Raw genomic sequence first — 19373 nt, 5'->3', positions numbered from 1 at the left:
CCGACCCGACTCAAGTCGTACCTGGCGACGTGGGACGCTCACAAAGAAGACACCATCGTGACCCCACCACCAAAACCCTTGGTACAACAAAGCAAAAGCATTGCGGCGTGGAGGGGCATCCGGTGACGTCGACTCTAGTCGCTGCTCCAGATCGCGATGCTGCGACTAGACTTCCTCGCCACGTCCAATCTACGACCTAGAGCATTGGTGACGTGCATCCAGCCGACGATAGGTGGAATCGGTTATGCAGCGGCTATCGAGGATTTTCGAAAAGGCGAAGAGGATGAGGAAGATTACCCAAGGTGGCGGGCGAATCTATTGTCAGTACGTGTTCGCAGTTCGGTGCTGCACGCCCCAATCAATATAGATGAGTAGATTGCCTATGCTGCCGACGAGCATCTCGTCAGATGCGCTCATGTAAGCAGGCATATATAAACGAAGTCGGATCACGTGTGTAGCTTACTTTGGATCAGAGAATCGTTTCGATGCTCACTAAAAGCGATCTTCGCTACCTAGGAACAGCCCGGAGTGTCTAGCACTCTTTTTTATCACGTGTTCACGTCGGCCCAGCTGTCTGACATGACGATGTCTCGAGACGGTTTGGAGGCTTGCAAACACAAGCCTTTCATCATCGTTCCAAATTCACAATGGTCATCTTGTTCGAGCATCTCCGCCTTGTCTTTTGTCTCGACCGTCATACCCACCTCCATGGCCTCAAGCCACTTCCGATTGACCTCTACGTCTTCTCTGCAAATCTCACAATTTACCTTGTTTCCTCTATGCTTCTTCTTCTCACTCTGCGTCGTTGTGATATGAACATCAGTTGTCGACCACTCGTTCTGCGCAAATGTGTGCCAAGTAGAAAGGTTCATAGTTGGCACTGAGGTTGACGAAGCAGAAGTGAGAGTTATAGCAGGGATCTTTTCGAAATAGTCGCTATCTTGCAACAAGATAATCTGAGGGCTTTGTTCTGCGAGGAATGCGTCTACTCTCAGCGGCGATGTGCAACGTCTTGTTGGATTAAGTGTTCTTACCAAGTCGAACGCTTCCCCCCACTGTGGGCTTCTCTCGGAGCCGCAGCGTTGCCATAATTTTCGTAATTTTGTGGCACTGATAGCGGGTAGGGTCCAGCGTGCTTTTGTTATGTTTGGCCGGAGCAGATGTGTTCTCGGTGACGATGACGATGAGGAGGGTGGAGAGCAGACCAGACATTTTGCTTGGCGTTCTGACTTGGGTTGAGAACATGCCCAGCATGGAGTGATGTTGGAGGACATGGCGTTCGCCTTGGCGTTATGTATGTAGTGCAGTGAAGTATGTGAAGGCGGACACGAAGTCATTTCGAAGACATCATAGGAGAAGACGAGGACAGAGCAAGAGATACTGGAAATATGAAGCAGGTGTCGAAAATTTCTGAGCTGTCCCTCCTTACAGGCCTGTTGGGTTTCCAGGCGTTATCTGGCGCGAAAATTGATATGGATAGAGCAAACCATGGTTCTAGTGCAATCTGTGGCGAAGCACTGCAAAGGCACTTAGGCAACACTTCGATCACAGCTAACGTCTTGCACCCTGTTTTACAGAGGTGCAGTCGTAAAATTCAGTGTTATCTCACTTATCTTCATCACTCTTTCCCAGTCACTCCTACAACGCAAGCCTATGATTTACGCTGCTTGAAATGGGAAGGTGCAAATGGCGACAGGCCTCTGTCCACGTCGATTCTCACATCTCCACTCGACGCCGTATTGCAGAGCCTCTCATCCATATCGCCTCCGTCTTCGCGCTCGCTGTTGGAGAATGGCGAATATCACCTCCGCAACACAAGATGGCGCGCGGTTCACCAAACCAGGTGAGCACCCACCTCCAGGGCTCGACTGCGCCTGCCATGGCATCAATTATATGATTACAAAGAATTTTGCCTAACAAATGCAGCGGATTGGGCTCTCCACATGGTAACCGCTTCACTGAAGTTCTCTTGTTCGAACGACGCACCAGTCTCGTACACCACGCCTGTTGCTGGACGCCTCGATGTGCTTAACGTACTCAATTGGCATGAGGCTCATGACGACTATGAATGGCCTGATTTCATCCAGATTGGTCATGACTTCACTCAGACGATGCGATTTCGGCGCGGTCTCGTGAATGATGTCTTCCTGGCCCTTGAGAAAGCTGGTTTTATCAAGATCACTGGTGAGCCTGGTGTACTCGGAACACCACAGAGCTCCGCGGTTAAGAGAAGAGCTGGCATGAGAGGTAGGTCTCGTGCACCTGCCTAGCCATCGACGTACTAACGAAACGAGTAGTTGCCATGCGTATGTCCGAGCGAAAGCGTCATTGCAGGCGTGAGAGCTCCAGCAACGAGATCACCTCTGATGAAGAAAAACCATACTATGAGACCGATCGTTTTCTTGCTAAGAGTATGCGTTGCTTGATCGAGTACGCTGGCTTTCTTGTTGATGACTGCATCGCTGGCCTTGAGGAGGGCGATCGTCTTTCTGAAGAAGATCTTGCAAACACCATCAAAGACCTTGTGGCCCAGGTCTGGAATGTCGAGGATGACCCACGATCCATGAAGCGTGTTGGGAACATTGCTTTTTCCAAGAGCGGCAGTGGACAGGCACCTAGAATATCGAGCCCCGAGCTCTGAACAAACAACGACAGAGCCCAGTGCAAACACCTGAATGCCACGAGCTCCCCCTTTACTCATTGAGAGAGCCAAGACAGAGGAATGATGGCTGGTGATATCAGTGTGACGATGTCCCAAGGGTTGTCTATTTCGCTGTGACAACAAAACAAGGACACCAGGAACTTGTCAGGACTGAAGAGGAACGAGTGTGAATGTACTTACATGTACCTACTGTACAATTCAAAACAAATCTATTGCATTGTAAATAGAGAGTCGCATTATTGCCGTGTATCTGGGTATAACTCGTCAATCATATCTTCGTAAATGACAATCATTGCCATACTTTCATAATAGCACCCAGTCCACGGCCACTGTCCACCTATCCTCTCCAACATCAACTTCCCACATGGGTGCGCGAATACCGACCACGCTCCCCGTCTTGACGAGCACACCTCCCGAGGCTCTAGCACCGCCTTGACCAGCTAGCAAGATTCTTATCGGGCTATCTTCAGCACCTGTACTCCCTGCTCTCGAAGCATTATACATGCCAGGCTTGGTATTGGCACGTACAAAGACGATGCCGCCTGAATAACACTCCACTTTACCATCTTTCTGCGGTCGGTCCCCGCCTCTCGACAGGTCGGTCACCATTACTCGCAACTTAACGCCATCCTCCTTATCACGACCACAGACGATAGCACTCCTGTCCTGCGCCGCAAAACCAGTGTTTGCCGTCTCTATGATCCAGCTCGTCACTGTCGATGCTAGACCGTTGGGTATGTATTTGCCGTTCTTGCGCGAAGGAGAGAAGATCTCAGGGAGCGGTCGGGAGGGCTTTGGTGGCGATGTAGGTAGCGCGGGAAGTATGAAATGTGGACGTTGCGGCGCAGCGGCTGGCATGGACGTCACTGCTGCAATGCTGGGAAATGGCGCAGGGGTATGTGGTGGGGGAACTTTGAAACGGTGCATCTTTGCGTTTGATACGGGTACCGGTGTAGAGGGTTCAGACAGTCCTTGGAGCGAAGGAGAGCTTTCTGGAGAGATGCGACGACGCTTGTTCGTTTGGACAGATTCGAAAAGCATGTCATCTTCCCGGTCTGCTTCTTGTTCTACCCAATGGCCCAGCTGTGTGTCTCCACCTTCAATGGACTGTATAATAGGCTCACCATTCTCATCCTGCCCTGACTGGCTTGATTGAGATGGTTCCTCTATGCTTTCTATCCGCTCGAATTTCCTTCGCGGCTTTGCAAGCGGCGTGGAGAGGGTGAATGTGTCCTCGTGTGCCTCACCGCGTTTCTCCTTGACGACTCCGACTGCTGGTCGTGGCGGCGCAAGTACAAAACGTTTCGCAGGCGTCAGTTTCTTAAGCGATAGCTCAGATTTTGGCTGCGCTGGTTTGGTAGATGCTGGTGTTTGTACAGCGAGAGCGTTGCGCAGACCGGATTGGGGTTTCTTCAGCTTTTGGGTCGAAGGCGACTTGGGTGCTAGGAAGCGGTGCGGGGAGGGCGTGTGGGTTGACATGGCGGGAGTAACATGGGCGATTCGGGCAGCCCTGGCACGGCAGGTAGGTGACGTTGGAGGTGGTTATTGTGGGCGGAGGTAGGATCGTGGTGGCGAGGCCGCCAACTCCAAAGCCAGCCTGCGCAAGCGCGATGCGGTCGCGATAACACGGATGCGCGCAGTCACGGGACAGGAACGTCACATATGCATCACGCTCACAACGGACGCGTGCAGGACTCTCCTACATTTTGGCAACTGTTCATCGTGGTTTAGCAACAACCTCGGCCGTGTGAGAGGCTGCACAATCTTTTTGCTTGCATAGCAATGACGCGACGCGACGCGACGCTCTCAACGTACTCGATAGGTGCGTGGGTAGCGGCAGTATCAATCGCGGATCACATGTCAACATCAAGGCGACTGAAGAGCATTCGGAACCTCGGGAATCTCTGCAGAGATAAGCTTCAACACGCTTAGATGTCTTGTGGATGTCAATTGTCGCTCGAAGGATGTACTGCATCCAAGCTTGGGCAAAATCCCACGCGCAATCTCCACAAAATGGATGATTCAAGGATCTTTCTTGATGCCGGGCGAATCGGGGTATTGCTGTTGGGCGGCAATTCGCAATCCGGTGATACCAGCCATCTTTCGCAGACCTGATTTGGGTCTGTGGGATCGCAATGGGGTGATCTCACGATTGGCGCCGGGTGATCAACGGTATCCTGGCTGAGCCTCGTCTCCATAGGAACATGCGCCAAACCTAGCACAGAAGAATCGAATAGACGCATGGACTGCGAGTAGCACAGAGAGGCAGCGCATGGAATAACCAAGTCAGGAACGTGTGAGATTTTAGCAGACGTGTTTTGTCTGGAGATGCATGGTCGAGCGTGGAGTGAAGATGATACAGTCGGACAGCTGGGGTCTTGCAGGCTCACGCAAGGCGGGTGCGAAAGCGGGTCAAGGACCAGATGCAGTGTACGTACTGCAGATGGGTGCTACGCGTGTGTGTACATGCCGGAGAGCCCGTTACAGCCGGCAAGTGTCGCGGTTAGTGAGGCGATGGCAGCAGACTGACCGGCCCAGCCACAGAATATGACATAGCCCCAAAGGAGTGCAAACAATAGCGCGACAGGCGTTCGCAGCGAGATGGGGCTAAACAAGAAACTTGAGACTTCGCGTCTGCAAGGGACGACCCTTTCAGCCTTAATGATCTGACCGGGGAAGAGCGTGGTAGGTCCACATGGTGGCTCAGGGCGTGTGATTGGTGCTGCGGGGGCTCAGAGAGGCTGGAGCCAGCCACATGAGGATGCGTAACATAGGAATAGAACAAGACCCGCGAACCCGATCCACCCCAAAACACGCTTGCATCTTGCATCCACGCCTAACCTCTGCTTCTGCACTGTCGCTCTTTTGTTTTGCCTCGCCGCCTATCTCTCTCACTCTCTCTCTCTCTCACTCCCTCGTTGCAGCTTCACCTCCTCCCCTCGTCTTGCAATTGCAGCGAATGCGCCTTATCGCCGCCAACGACGCTGCACTCGCGGCCATCCACGCCCACCACCCACTCTCGCTCGACGCGCCTTCCCGCCCCAAGTCCCTCACCCGGGCCATTGCCGCAGCATGGCGACCAAGGCGATGAATCTCCCCAACTTTGGCGGAGCTCATGCGGCAGGCATCTTCTCCGACATGACGGTCGACGGGCCGGTAATAGGCACTCTGGTTGTCATCATGGATCGCGCCCGAAATCTGCCCAACAAGAGGACCATGGGAAAACAGGACCCGTACTGCGCTGCCCGGTTGGGCAAGGAAGCCAAAAAGACAAAGACGGACAAACGAGGCGGCCAGACGCCCAAATGGTACGTCCCTCTTGGACATATTTCGAATCCGTCGCTGACACATGCAGGGACCAGGAATTGCGCTTCACCGTCCACGACTCGCCCGACTACAACCGCCTCAAGGTCTCCGTCTTCAACGACGACAAGAAGACGGAGCTGATTGGCGAGGCTTTTGCCAATCTCAACTCCGTCATCACGCCCGGCGGAGGACAGAGTGACGAATGGCTCGGCCTCAATTGCAAGGGCAAATACGCCGGTGAAATCCGGATGGAGATTACCTACTACGACACCCGCGAGAAGAACGAAAAGCCAGCACTGCAGAAAAGGAGAGAGTCAGCCAAGCCAGAAGGCAAGGCTGCTGTGGGTGGAGCGCGCGAGATGGCACCCGTCAAGCGACGTCCGCTCCCCAGCGACCCGACAGGCGCCACACCATCGCCCGTGCATACTCCAGAACAACGAGGACTGCGGGGTGTCAGGGCTGGCCCACGAGAGCTGGGCTCGCCGCGACACCAGCGGACACCAACTGAGCCGTCACCAGCACACCGGACCCAGTCGGATGCACCTTCACGCAGGCCTGTGCCAGAATCCTCCCCTCTAAACCCCGCGTCTACGTCGAGCCAGACCACCCCACAGCGCCCCGCCCCGCATGCGTCGTACAGCACACCTCCGAATCCACGCTCGTCGGCCCAGAGGATGCCTATGGCGAGGGAAGAGAGCTTCGACATGTCCTATGCTGCCCCCAAGCCATATGAAGTGAAGCCGATTGATCCTCTACCACAACGCATCAGACACTCGGAGCAGAGGAGGATGTCTCAGGAAGATGGTCAATCTCCAAGAACCCAAGCGTTGCAACACCCCGAGCCAGTACATTCTCACTCGGCCCCAACGGTCCCAACGCAGCACGCCTATGAGTCCCCGGCACAACAGCAAAAACTACAAGAGCAGCAGAAGCAGATTGAGTATCTCCAGCAACAGTTGCTTCAGCACCAGCAGCATGAGCCCCAACGGATCGAGCCGGCCCCGCAGCCAGCCCGGCCAGTTCAGCCACCTCAGTCGTACGCGCAAGACCAGTATCAAGATCCGACATACCAGGTTGCGCCTTTGCGAAGCAGTCGTAGCCGCGAGCATCCTCAGGAGCAGGCTTCTCCAATCGACCAATACTACGGTCAGCGATTCATCGAGGCACCGCCCCTACACGACGAAAGCCCTACGCATCGCAGACGTAGTGCCATGCAGCCCATGGTGGAAGACGAGGATGACATGCCGCCACCGCCGCCCATGCACAAGCGCAATGCCAGCACCTTGCCTCACCCTAACCAAGAGAGCTCTGACCGTTACCGCAACGACGGCCCAGCGCCACTCAGCTTTGCATCAAGGTCGAGAGGAGATTCACTTCCCTACAGCTACGATATGCAGCCTCAGCAATATGACCCCGATAACTACGCACCTCGACAACCCTCTGAACGGCGGTACACTCACCCTCGTATGCCAACACAGGGCTCAAGTCGTCCCGTATCTCGTGATGCTATGGTGCCGTCCCCACTAAGACAGGAAACACTGCGACAGGAACCACCGGCGCTGCCAACCAGTCTCATTGCCGGGCTGAACCCGGTGAGGCAAGAGATCGAGGCGCCACCTTACGAAGCTCCTCCTTCGTATGAGACACCGCCGCAATTGCGCCACTATTCTGAGCCGGCCGAGTATCGGGCCATCACACAATTTGAGGCACCCGTCCAGTCACAGGAGTTGGTCCATCATTCTGCGTACCAATCCAACGACTACTATCCCCATGACCCGCCCGAACAGCCTCGCCAGATGTCACCTCCTGTTTACGACCCCACTCCAATTGTCAAGCCTCGCGCTACAAGTCCTGGTGTAAACCCGCGATACTCTCCCAATCCGACTATGGACCGCTACTCTCCCAACCCGGATATGGATCGTTACTCTCCGAACCCGGTTACCGATCGCTCGTCTAGGATGCCTGCGCGAAGCATGCCGACCCGCAAGTCGGTGTCACCTCGCCCACCACCCGCGAGGGAAGACACAAGTGAACGAAGACTTTCTGGAGTAGCATTCAATCCCGACAGTTTCGATGTCTACAACCCCAGAATGTCCAAGTCTCCAATACCTTCGGACGACGAGCTGGAACGACCAGGTAGCCGCATGGAGTACAACGACAAGGGTCAGATTGTCACATTCAGTGGTCGGGTCGTCGATGCGTCGGACCATCTGCCTGTCGACAACTGGGCACCCGAGCCAGTACCCAAGGGCACAGTGAAGGAAAAAGCTCCTCGCAGCAGAGCGCAGCTTAACGGTAGCAGGGATCTCGAGGCCGCTATGCAACGTGAGGAACGATACCAGCGCGAGCGCGCTGACAGAGAACGCATCCGCCATGCAGCTAGCATGAACTTTGACAACAGCAATGCGCTAGTCACTACGAGACATGACTTCAACAACGATTACAACTCACCTGTCAATGCAGGTGCGTTGGTCCTTGCAAGTCAGAGTCAACACAATGCGCCTCCTAGTTCTACAGCACGTAGCAGGCCTACAAGGCGAGACCAACAACGTCCTGTATCTGCCTACGATACGCCACCGCAGTACAACCTACCAGACAGACAGGTTCTCCGCGAACGCGACAATCCCAACAGCTATGGTAGCAATCCTAGCTATGACAGACGCGGTACCCAGAGGCATAGTGTCGCAGCTCCACCCATTCCCGCCAAGGTACCCATCGATATGAATGGCGGTGGCTACGGCGCACAGAACGAGGACATGGCACTCAGCTTGGAGTTGCAGAGCATTGACATTGGACCAGGCTCTGGTGGACGCAGACCAAGAACCACGACAAGACGACAGTACGGATTCTAATGGCAATATGAAGACTTCATACCACACCTTTACGCATTTGATGGCGTTGTACGATAATGTTTTGTTGGAGAAGAAGCTTTGTTTCTTTACTTCTTTCTTTCCTGTTTCTTTGCTCGATGTCTGGACGCTGGAGCCAGGCATGTCGGAGTCTTTCTTCCTTCCATACTTCTTTCCTTTTTACAAGATGTCTTGCATAGCCTTTGCTTGCGTAGATCGGTTTCTTCACACGCCTTCGTGCGTTACTTTTTATACTTTCCTTGGTCCGAATACAAGAATCGATACCACTTTCCCAATTCAATGCATCTAATACACCATACATTGGTCACTCTGCACCTCTTGCCTCCTGTGATGATGATATTAAGCACAACTAATAAGTCACGAGGTAGCGAAAGAAGAAACGTGTGGTCTTGATAATGCACATACTATATTGTTGATTACATCTATCTCATAGACAATGTAGAGTAAAGGACTCCGAGCTGGGGTATCTGCACGCGAAATGCTCAAGGAAATCTATGCTAAAGCTGTGACCATCTTCTCTTTGCCATCTGCGCTATATGGTTCTTGACTCGTTAAAGACTGCTACGTCGAGTTGACCAATAAGCCTACTCATACAAATCTCTGTCATTTCGATCGTTCTTTGGGGGAGCACTAGCTGCATCAGGTGCAGTGGCCTGTTGTCTGGCTGAGTGGTCTGCTGAAGCATGACTCTCTATCACTGGTGGGATCTGCGGTGCTCCCTGCCCTGCAGCTTGAGGTGAGGATGCCGGCAGAGGGCCTTGGAGTGGAGGACTTGGAGCTCCCGCTAGCGGAGTTCCTACATTCGGTGGGGCACCATACGGCGTGGGCGTGTGCGCGGCGTTCTGATGGGTGGAATAGATTGGCTGAGGGGCTTGAGGGGCCAGGGGCGACACATTTTCCGCCTGGTTTTGCGATTGTGGGTGACTCATGGCGGAAACAGGAGACTGTGAAACGACCGTTCCATCTTTGGTCATGTCGCCATAGTAGCCAGCTTGCTGGGTAGGAGGATACATATAGCCTTGTGGTGGCACAAAGCCTCCGTTTGGCGCTTGAACCCAGCCTGGAGGTGGAGGGCCATAGTAGTAGACCTGACCTGGAGCACCAGGGACGGGCTGCAGAGCACCGCCACCAGACATAGCAGGCTGGAAAGCACCTGGTGTTTGCGCCATGGCTGGATACAACGGCTGGCCGGGTGGTACAATACCGACAGTTGTCTTGCTGAACTGACCCAACAACTCCTCTGGGTACCGATGGCGAAATCCCCATTTCCACCAGGCCTTGAAGGCTGCGCCACTACCCATATTCTTCCACTTCTCAGCCAACAGCTTCTGGTCTTCAGCACTACGACGATCTTGCATGCGAGTGAAGCAGAGCACCCAGAGTGAGATGAGTACCCAGCAGCATGTACCAAATCGCATGGCACTCTTGCCGAGCATGAGGCGGCGGAACCAGAACCAAGATTCGAGGAATCCAAGAAGGAAGAGACCGGGAATTACAGTTGCAATGATGATGATATATACGCGAAGGCGAGAGGTGCAGTAGTAATAATAGCACGAATCGTATGAGCTATCATCATCGTCGTTATTCAAGCTGCCACCGCCTGCACCACCGGAAGAGGAACCAGTGCGATAAGCTGCTGGAGGCGTGCTGCAATCCGCAATGTAGTATGAGTAATAGTAGTCTGATGTTGTGGTGAATGGCGCGGCGCTCTCAGACAGATACCATGTCTCCCAAACGTAGACGGTATTGTCGTAGGTAGTGCTGCTTGAGTACGTCTCAATCGAAGTTGGCGAGATTTGTGCGGTTACCTGGGTCGGAACATCCACAGAGGCGGAAGTAGTTACGGTGACTAGGGAGGCACTCCGAATCAGTATTTTGAAAACTTGGACAGGGAATGTTTTACTTACATGGTGTAGGGCACGAGGCGGGTGCCACCATGGTGACCGGCATGCTGAAATCAATGCTCGTGATTGTAGTTGTCGTCGAAGCCGCCGTTGTAGTGGCATAGTAATCATAATAGTCAGGCTCGAGATCGGACTCTGCCACTGCACTGGTAGTGTAGTAAGCGTACACGATCTGGAGATCATCGTTGTAGTAGCCATATTCGGACGTGGTCGAGTATGGTGAGATCGTGGGGGTGGCCTCGTCCTTCACGGTGCGGGTTACGGTATAGCTATCAGTGGTGACACTGTCGTCATAGTTTGTATACAAACTCTCAGACACGGATTCCACGAAACGGGAAGTGTATGTCCAGTATGCTGAAGCGGAACGAGTGGTAGTAGTGTGAAAGTCATCAGAGAATAACTGTGCCCGTGCAATAGCGGCATTAGCGACCGCCATAAAGACGAATCGGGCAGCCATGATGCTACGTGCTACGAAGGTAAACGATCGTGGGTCGCAAAACGCGAATATTAGAGATTAGCAAAGTCTGTAGGGCTATCTCCAAACATGAGGACAACGCTCTCATCTTAAACACCATCAAGCACCGCGCCGTCAAGCCGAACAACGACACGGCTAGCTCACCGGTCGTGCAAACTGTGCAGAGTTACATTTCGTTTCCCCTTAAGCGATCGATGCAGCCTTGCGCCTCTTCCAGGGTCCGACTCTCTCGACCAATCATATTATCGACGCGATGCGAGTCAGCCAATCCCGCGAAAAGTCTAGACGTTTAGCGGCATTGAGCCGTCTATCTTTGGGTCCATGCGGCTTGTGGCAGACTAGTCGCCGCCAGGGGTGAATGGGGCGCCTGAGAAGGATAAAGGGCTGCACTGCCCTTGCCTTTATTGAAAAGGTGACTCTGACCATGACTGAGCAGTGTAGCCATGCCATATTCGAATGACGTTACTGTAGACTTGCTGCAGGCCATGCACAGAACACGAGCTGGGCGCATCTTGACCTAACAATATGACCAGGTTGGTGATGGTTGTGTGGTGATTGAGTGTGGCGGTTGCGAGAAATGAGAGGTCTTTTTGGTGGCGTTCTCGTATGACAAGTGCACAACAACGTCTTGGCGACACATAAACAGTCATCCTCGGCAACTCCGCTCTACTCACCTGCCTTTCAGGCTTGTCGGCCAGGATACTCGACATGACCACCTCACATCCGTCGTCTATATTCGCAGGGTCCATGCCAACGGCTGCAAAGCACACTTTATGTTTTTCAACTGCGATAGCCACTCTACCATCCGTCTTACAGCGATAAGCGATCGAGGTCACCAACGTAGATGTCCGGTGTCTGGCACTTTCATCAGCTATGACTTCTTATGAAGGCAGACACGGTGCAAAAATCATCTCCCCATAGTGTATGTAACATGTAAGCTGGCAGGATACGGATCTTTGAGGGAACCTGCGGCTCTGTGTAAACAGCCGAGCAACTCGACGGATGGATCGACATACGCCGAGGCCGGTGATGGAACGTTGTAGTACATCGACTTGTTGGTCTGCTTATCGCCTATGCCGTTGATACCAATCTTTCAACTGTGCTTGTGCAACCGTTTGCACAGTCGCTAGAAGTACTCCAGTGCGACTCACATCTGGTCATCAGTCGTGATTCATGCTGGGTATAAAGATAATACTCCAAGTGTGTGTCTTCGAGCATGTCCTTTGAAAACTTCTCGCGAGCATATTCTACCATTGTCCATGCTCACCGACCTGACAATCGCACAATGTGGCAGTGTATCTGCACCCTTTTTGTCGGAAGAGGACCAACTAAGTCAAGTTGCTACAAGTGGAATCCCATCGAAATCTTGGATCGTCACAACGAGCCCAGAGCGAACAAAGTCATCAGTAAGTGCAACTACGATTTCTAGTTAACCTTTCCTAAATCAAGTCCTTGTCTTATAGGTACGCGGGGAATCCCCTCACGGACCGACACAGGAAAAGTCATCCTAGATATTCCTTGACTAGAGCTGGAGACACAGTCAAAATCGAGCGATCAACAGACAAAACCGAAGGAACTGGCTGTTTGGGAAATGGTTGTCCAAACAGGGGTGGCTGATATCGTTTCAAATGCGCTGTAGCACATTGTGGTTTTGAGATTAGGTCATCTTTGGATTCCAACCAGAACTGGGTGTTTAATCCCTAACATTTCACGAGTATCGAAACTCGCTTGTTACCATTAGACAGACAAGTGACGGATTCTGCAATTGTCTTGCTCGGTGATATAGTTCGTCAAAGTAGAGAACAGGCCTGAAGGTATGTAGGTATGACCAGCAACCAGCAAAGATGAGTACCTAACAGCCTGAAGATCAAGGAAGTTGAACGCATCGACTGTGGACCAGCCCAGAGATGATTTGTTTGTCATGGAGCGGTAGCCATCCAGATTGGGCGATCTTAAGCGCTGAATGCATGCTGGTCGTGCGCAGCGGAGCACCATGGGGCAGTGACCAGAAGGGTATAGTGTTGTTGGACCCCACTTTCACCAAGGCATCCAGCCTTCAGCTTCGCGCTGCACCACTGATCACCAACAGCGCTTTGAAAACTTGATGACCATCGCTTTGAAAGAGTCATGGGGTCTAAATCTCCAGAAGATCATCGTCAAGGTCCCGATGGTCAGTAAACTCGAATGGATGAAGGAACGACAGACATGCTGACACTCTTCAGGGTCCTCAGCAGACGCTGCAATCGCTATTATCAATCCACCTAAATCAGCCGCGGCGACTGGACTGCTTACGGGCGTTCTCGAAGGTCAAGGTGAAGACAGCGACGACAACGATGACGATATCGCGAGGCTTGGAGCTGACGTAAAGAACAACGATGGTGAGCTGATGCCAGGCGAGTGTAATGCTAAGACTAACTGCTCAAGGCACAAAGAAGAAAAGAAAGCGCAACAACAAGAAGAAGACCAAGAAAGTGTCACAAAATCAGCAGACGGCACCTCCCAGGGTACCCCTCACTGATTTATTCCTTGGTCGACAATATCCGGAAGGGCAGATTGTTAAGTATAGCATCAAAGATGACAACCTGAAGCGTACAACAGTTGGCGAACTTCGTCAATTAGCCGCCGTGGATAACATGGACAATGACTTTCTAAAGGACTATCGAAAAGCTGCCGAGGTCCACCGCCAGGTCCGCCACTATGCACAGACGATCGCGAAGCCCGGCATGTCTATGACTCGCCTTGCCGAAGAGATTGACGATAGTGTTCGCGCACTTGTCGGCCATGAGGGTCTTGAGACCGGAGATGCACTGAAAGCCGGCCTTGCCTTCCCGACCGGGTTGTGCTTAAACAATGTAGGTGCGCATTGGACGCCCAACGCCGGTGCCAAGGAAGTCATTCTTCAGCATGACGACGTGTTGAAAGTCGACTTTGGTGTTCATGTCAACGGCAGAATCGTGGACAGCGCCTTCACTGTGGCCGCCAATCCAATTTATGACAATCTATTGGCATCTGTCAAGGCGGCTACCAACACAGGCTTGAAAGAAGCCGGGATCGATGCAAGAATTGATCACATCAGTGAGATGATTCAAGAGGTGATGGAGAGTTATGAAGTGGAAATCAGAGGGAAGATCATTCCAGTGAAGGCTGTGCGCAATATCACTGGCCACAACATCCTACGTTATCACATCCATGGTGACAAACAGGTTCCCTTCGTCAAGACCAAGACCACTCAACGTATGGAGGAAGGCGACATCTTCGCCATCGAAACCTTTGGCAGCACGGGCAAGGCCTATCTTCATGACGATGTTGGGGTTTATGGCTACGGACGCAACGAACATGTCAGTGCCACTGGGCTCCACCACACATCTGCGAAGTCGCTCCTGAAGACCATTGACCAGAACTTTGGGACTCTGGTCTTCGCACGCCGTCAACTTGAGCGTTTGCCTGGTGTTGAAAAGTATCATCTCGGCATGCGAACGCTAGTCAACAGTGGCATCGTTGAAGCATATGCACCGCTTGTAGATGTTCCTGGCTCCTTCATTGCACAATTTGAACACGTAAGTTATGCTTCTTCCCAAGATACATGTCCCAACTGACTCAATATGTCCAACAGACTGTGCTACTCCGGCCCAACTGTAAGGAGGTCATCTCCCGAGGAGACGATTATTGAAAATCTACACTTCGCTGAGTCATAAACGACTTCAACAGTCTCTATGATGATATTCTCACATGGTGTTTCAACACACTTTGACTCAATATTCGCTGTTTACTTTTAGTACATATCACGCTCTTTTAAGTAGCTATTGTGAATCATATGACTCCATCAATGCAATCTGCGCATAAGAGGTTTATCATTGAACGTCTGCCGAACAAGACAAACTGATTAAATTCGTAGACACACATCTAACGAGCAAGGCTAAAACTGAAGGGCTAAAAATTCGTGACCAAGGAAGAAAAATATAGTGCCCTCATCCAAATACCAGCGCCCTAACCTCAATACTCTCCCTGCCAACCGCGCCCTCCGGTGTGCGAGGGTCTGTAAAAGCTGTGTGTGGTACGCGTCCCCATTGGCCTACAGTCTCGTCACTGTCAAAACATTTGAGAAGCAGACGGTCCTCGTTCTTCATGCCAGACCAATAGTACCACTTCTGCCCTGGGTTATATGCTACAGCTGCGGTCTGGCCGTTGCGATTGGGATAGCGATGCTCGATGGGTACCAGATCACCATCGCGCACTGTTTGACTATCGGCGACTGCAAGCGGGCTGCCCATGACAGGTCCGTTGAGTGGACGCCAAACGTTGATGATACGGTAACGACCTTGCAGGAGTTGTCCGGCTTCGTCAGGCAAGTGCAGCTTGACTCGTTCAGCGGCCGAGGAAGGTGTTTGGTCGATATGTACGCGTTGAACGGGGTTGCGGTTACCAGTCGGTCGGCGGATTGTGTGATCGAAGAGAAGTACTCTTTGTGCGCCTTGTACGTTCTTCAAGAGTAGATTCTCCACCTCTGGGTAATACACGCGTTTTATTGCGTCGTCGTCTTCAAACCCATCCCTGTCGAGCTCGCTCTTAATGTTCTGGTATGTGTCGAAGGCGTTGTTGTCTAGCGTAAACTTATGTTCTTGGCCTCGTAGATCGTTGAGCTCGACCTCGGTCCATGCATCTCCCCAATTCCGTTGTGGCACGCCTGGAAGCGGCTCAACGTAGTTGTGTGGTGGCGCACCATCCTCTGGGGCTTTGTAAAAAGATAGCGATGCTGTGACGGGGCCGCGAGGAATGGGTAGGCCTTGATAATTGACATCGGAAGAGGTGGTGTGGTTCGAAGTAGGTGTTGGGTTGGAGAGTTGGTGTGCGGGCGTGGGGAGGGACGCGGTGGTCGTCATTGTGGTAGCTGGAATGCTAGGTTCGTTCGCAATTGAAGTAGAGACTATACTGTCGAGAGGTTGCAAGGGCACAATCGTGGAGGAAAATGGCGGTTTGCTGGATCAATGGCTGTGCAATAAGTTGTCTGAGTATGAATCGGGAACATGTACAGATTGGGGGCTGTTATATACGCCTACGCGATTAGAAATGATTTCTACTGTTTGAGGTGTCAGGTCGCCCTTCATCCGCCGATGTTTCCCCTCATTCGACATCTCTGTGGCGATGATGCCATAGCTCTATTCCCGAGGCCAAGACTGTATTACTAAATCCCTGTCGTCCAATGATCGCTCATATGCTGACAAAATACACGTATTGCGTGCCGAGTATAACCATTTGATAATGCGCGTACGATGTTCTAGTGGTTAAGATGGTGGTTTGTAACAGTTCGCGTGGTTTCTAAGCCATGGTCACAAAGGCCATGGGCCGAGCGCCCGGAGACGGCGTGGAGATGATTCGGACTGAGGATTGCGTCATAGCCGCAGATGTGTGGCAGCCTCTACACCATCACATTTTGTTCAACCTTCAGACATCTAGAATGTGGTATTGCCTGTACATGGAGTTGATCTGAACAGTAATTTTTTTTATCGCATCTACTCTGTTGCATTGGATCCGTCTCGTCGCCATGCCTAGGGACAACTGAAGTTATGTGGCTTTGCATACCTAGGTATGGTATAGCTAAGATAGCTTCACAGCGCCTGTAGTCGTCCAAATCAATGGTAGTTTTGATCGTAGGGCATATGCGCCTCATCTTTACATAGCCGAGGCAAGGAACAGTGTCCAGCACATCTAGTTGCATCTGGTATCTGGCATTGCATCTGGCCTTAGCTCGCTCCTGGCCGTGATTGCCGTTCCACGAGCATTAGTCGATGCTAAGGTATGCTATTTGTTGGTGGCTTGCGCTTCCATCATTGGGAATATAGGGTTTCAATAATTGTATGCGCTCATAGTATGCATCGACCCATCGCGCCAGTGCTTAATTCGTTGGACCCCATCTTGGAGTACTCATGCGTCGTCTCAACGTCATCATGTTCGCATGCGAACGGTGACATCGCTCATCCACCTTTAAATCGCATAAAGGAAGCAGACATTACAACCATATCTCAACATGCTCAGACTCTTCTCAAGAAACCTTCCCACAGCTACCAAATCTATCACGTCCACAATACGAACAAATCAATTCATCCCAAGGACTACGTACCAAATCATCAGAAATATGGGTAACGGCAAGGCCAACACCGAGGACCTCAAGGGCTCCAAGCTCTTCGATGTTTCCCACGTCACCGCTCTCGTTACTGGTGGAGGAACTGGTATCGGCCTGATGATCACACAAGCGCTGGTCGCAAACGGTGCGAAAGTATACATCACATCTAGACGCGATGAAGTTTTGAAAAAGACGGAGGAGCTGTATGGAGGTGGCGGTCCAGGCCAAATTATTCCTCTCCAAGCAGATGTCAGGTAAGCACAATCATGTCCGATTTATGGAGAGTGCGGCGCTAACACTACCCAGCGAAAAGGATGATGTCAAGCGTCTTTACGATGAGATGTGTCAAAAAGAGCCAAAGGGAATCCAAATTCTGGTCAACAACGCTGGTATCGCTCGTGATGACAACACCAAGTTTTCCGCAAACGGCCAGCCAAACATGGAGGACGCCCAAGCCATCTCTGACCATTTCCTCAAGTCCCAGCCCGAGAACTGGGCCGACACCATGAAGACTAACGTCGGAAGCATCTTCTGGATGTCAATGACCTTCTTGCCTCTCTTGGCCAAGGGTGGCCAGGTGACTCCTGGATACACCTCACAGGTCATCAACGTTAGCAGTATCTCAGGGTACATGAAGGGTAGCAGCAACGGCCAATTTTCTTACGCGTCTAGCAAAGCAGCCGCCACACATCTGAGTCGCATGCTCGCAACAACCTTTGTTGGTACCAAGGTTCGGGTGAACACTATCGCTCCTGGTGTCTTCCCAAGCGAGGTATGTAGCCTTACTCCATACAGCTTACCAGTACATTATTTGAGCTAACACCACATCCAGATGACCACAGGCTCTTCCGATGAGGACAACAAGAGCCGCATTGAATCTGGCATGAGCAACCCTGCGGGTCGACCTGGTGCTGATACTGACATGGCTGCGACGGTTCTCATGCTGGCTGGACCAGGTGGTGTATTCTACAACGAGCAGGTCATGTACCCTGATGGTGGAAGCACGCTCTCGCAGCCCGCAGCGAGGGCTTAAGTGTCTATCACCCGTGAGCAGCCTCGCGGATATGAACTCAAAGACTACATATCGTGCTCCTAATTAAATAGTAATAATGGAGAATGTATGTTATAATGCATTGTGGTGGTTCTTTTTTCCAACAAGCACTTTCCGCGTTGTGCCCCACCATGCCGAAGTGTTCCGACAACCCCACCACAAGCGCAAACTCTTTCATGCTGCAAAGTTTCTACCCATACCAGCATGAGGATTGATTTTGGAGCTTTTGTAGAGAATGGCGATAAATAAGAGATCATGATTTTTGTTACTCGCCTAATCACCATCAATCAAACAACGGCCTAATGGCCCAATGGCAAGGCGCTTGACTACGATTCGTTCGATATCAAGAGATTCCAGGTTGTAAGTAGCACTTCAAAGCGCAGCCCGTTCGATTACAGACACTAACTATCATCCAGCGACCCCTGGTTAGGTCACAACACGTTGTATATAACAACTTTTTTGCGGTCTTGTGTTCCATGACCCTGTTGGGACACTAATGCCTCGTCCGATTCTCGGACAAGAATTCACGCATCTTTTTGCTTGAATTCTGTCCTTGTCTAGCTCTAGGACAACTGGTACACTCCCCGCCCTTGATAATTATGTGTCAGCCTACAAAATTAGCATGCATTCACACAGGTTGTATAGATCGTACAGATCTCGACATAAGAGGAAGTATTGACATCAAGGTCAGAATGTAGAATTAGGCAACACAAATCAACCTCTAGATGACATGTTATTCTGCCAATCGGGCAGCCATGCTTGAACAGGGATGAGAGAAGCGAGACACCAAAAGAGATGCATGTTGTACTTCTCACTGAAAGCACTAGTTCATGGAGTCGAGTCCAATACTGTACATATGTTTGTCGATATACACGAAAGTAAAATTACTTGCATTTCAACATGATTGAATTACACAGCCGTATATACGAAGTGACATCACATTCTGGTCTCTGCCACAAACCAATTCTAGACGGCTGTCATAGC

At 51.7% G+C, this 19373-nt stretch overlaps 9 protein-coding genes across 9 annotated transcripts; 4 read left to right on the top strand and 5 right to left on the bottom strand.

Moving 5' to 3' along the window:
- Positions 1-548: 548 nt before the first annotated feature.
- Positions 549-1212, bottom strand: GT037_005998 (uncharacterized protein; the record flags this gene model as incomplete). Its single annotated transcript, XM_038931045.1, has 2 exons — positions 549-985; positions 1035-1212. 2 exons carry the CDS (start codon positions 1210-1212, stop codon positions 549-551), a joined length of 615 nt encoding a protein of 204 aa, XP_038786734.1.
- Positions 1213-1791: 579 nt separating this feature from the next.
- GT037_005997 (uncharacterized protein) lies at positions 1792-2641 on the top strand (the record flags this gene model as incomplete). Its single annotated transcript, XM_038931044.1, has 3 exons — positions 1792-1843; positions 1927-2247; positions 2298-2641. The coding sequence occupies 3 exons, from the start codon at positions 1792-1794 to the stop codon at positions 2639-2641; spliced, it is 717 nt and encodes a 238-aa protein (XP_038786733.1).
- Positions 2642-2965: 324 nt separating this feature from the next.
- Positions 2966-4141, bottom strand: GT037_005996 (uncharacterized protein; the record flags this gene model as incomplete). The annotated part of the gene is made up of 1 exon (XM_038931043.1): positions 2966-4141. The coding sequence occupies one exon, from the start codon at positions 4139-4141 to the stop codon at positions 2966-2968; it is 1176 nt and encodes a 391-aa protein (XP_038786732.1).
- A 467-nt stretch (positions 4142-4608) lies between these two features.
- Positions 4609-4905, bottom strand: GT037_005995 (uncharacterized protein; the record flags this gene model as incomplete). Its single annotated transcript, XM_038931042.1, has 1 exon — positions 4609-4905. The coding sequence occupies one exon, from the start codon at positions 4903-4905 to the stop codon at positions 4609-4611; it is 297 nt and encodes a 98-aa protein (XP_038786731.1).
- Positions 4906-5734: 829 nt separating this feature from the next.
- GT037_005994 (uncharacterized protein) lies at positions 5735-8820 on the top strand (the record flags this gene model as incomplete). The annotated part of the gene is made up of 2 exons (XM_038931041.1): positions 5735-5970; positions 6018-8820. The coding sequence occupies 2 exons, from the start codon at positions 5735-5737 to the stop codon at positions 8818-8820; spliced, it is 3039 nt and encodes a 1012-aa protein (XP_038786730.1).
- A 602-nt stretch (positions 8821-9422) lies between these two features.
- On the bottom strand, positions 9423-11199 carry GT037_005993 (uncharacterized protein; the record flags this gene model as incomplete). The annotated part of the gene is made up of 2 exons (XM_038931040.1): positions 9423-10687; positions 10746-11199. 2 exons carry the CDS (start codon positions 11197-11199, stop codon positions 9423-9425), a joined length of 1719 nt encoding a protein of 572 aa, XP_038786729.1.
- Positions 11200-13321: 2122 nt separating this feature from the next.
- Positions 13322-14887, top strand: GT037_005992 (methionine aminopeptidase 2-like protein; the record flags this gene model as incomplete). The annotated part of the gene is made up of 4 exons (XM_038931039.1): positions 13322-13391; positions 13440-13595; positions 13642-14774; positions 14831-14887. 4 exons carry the CDS (start codon positions 13322-13324, stop codon positions 14885-14887), a joined length of 1416 nt encoding a protein of 471 aa, XP_038786728.1.
- Positions 14888-15185: 298 nt separating this feature from the next.
- Positions 15186-16097, bottom strand: GT037_005991 (uncharacterized protein; the record flags this gene model as incomplete). The annotated part of the gene is made up of 1 exon (XM_038931038.1): positions 15186-16097. The coding sequence occupies one exon, from the start codon at positions 16095-16097 to the stop codon at positions 15186-15188; it is 912 nt and encodes a 303-aa protein (XP_038786727.1).
- A 1145-nt stretch (positions 16098-17242) lies between these two features.
- Positions 17243-18371, top strand: GT037_005990 (short chain dehydrogenase reductase; the record flags this gene model as incomplete). The annotated part of the gene is made up of 3 exons (XM_038931037.1): positions 17243-17592; positions 17645-18110; positions 18171-18371. The coding sequence occupies 3 exons, from the start codon at positions 17243-17245 to the stop codon at positions 18369-18371; spliced, it is 1017 nt and encodes a 338-aa protein (XP_038786726.1).
- Positions 18372-19373: the final 1002 nt, after the last annotated feature.

This window comes from Alternaria burnsii (assembly GCF_013036055.1).
Source record: "Alternaria burnsii strain CBS107.38 chromosome Unknown 732, whole genome shotgun sequence".
Lineage (NCBI taxonomy): Eukaryota > Fungi > Ascomycota > Dothideomycetes > Pleosporales > Pleosporaceae > Alternaria > Alternaria burnsii.
The sequence above is the reverse complement of the archived record's forward strand: the minus strand, read 5'-3'. Positions and strand labels throughout refer to the sequence as shown.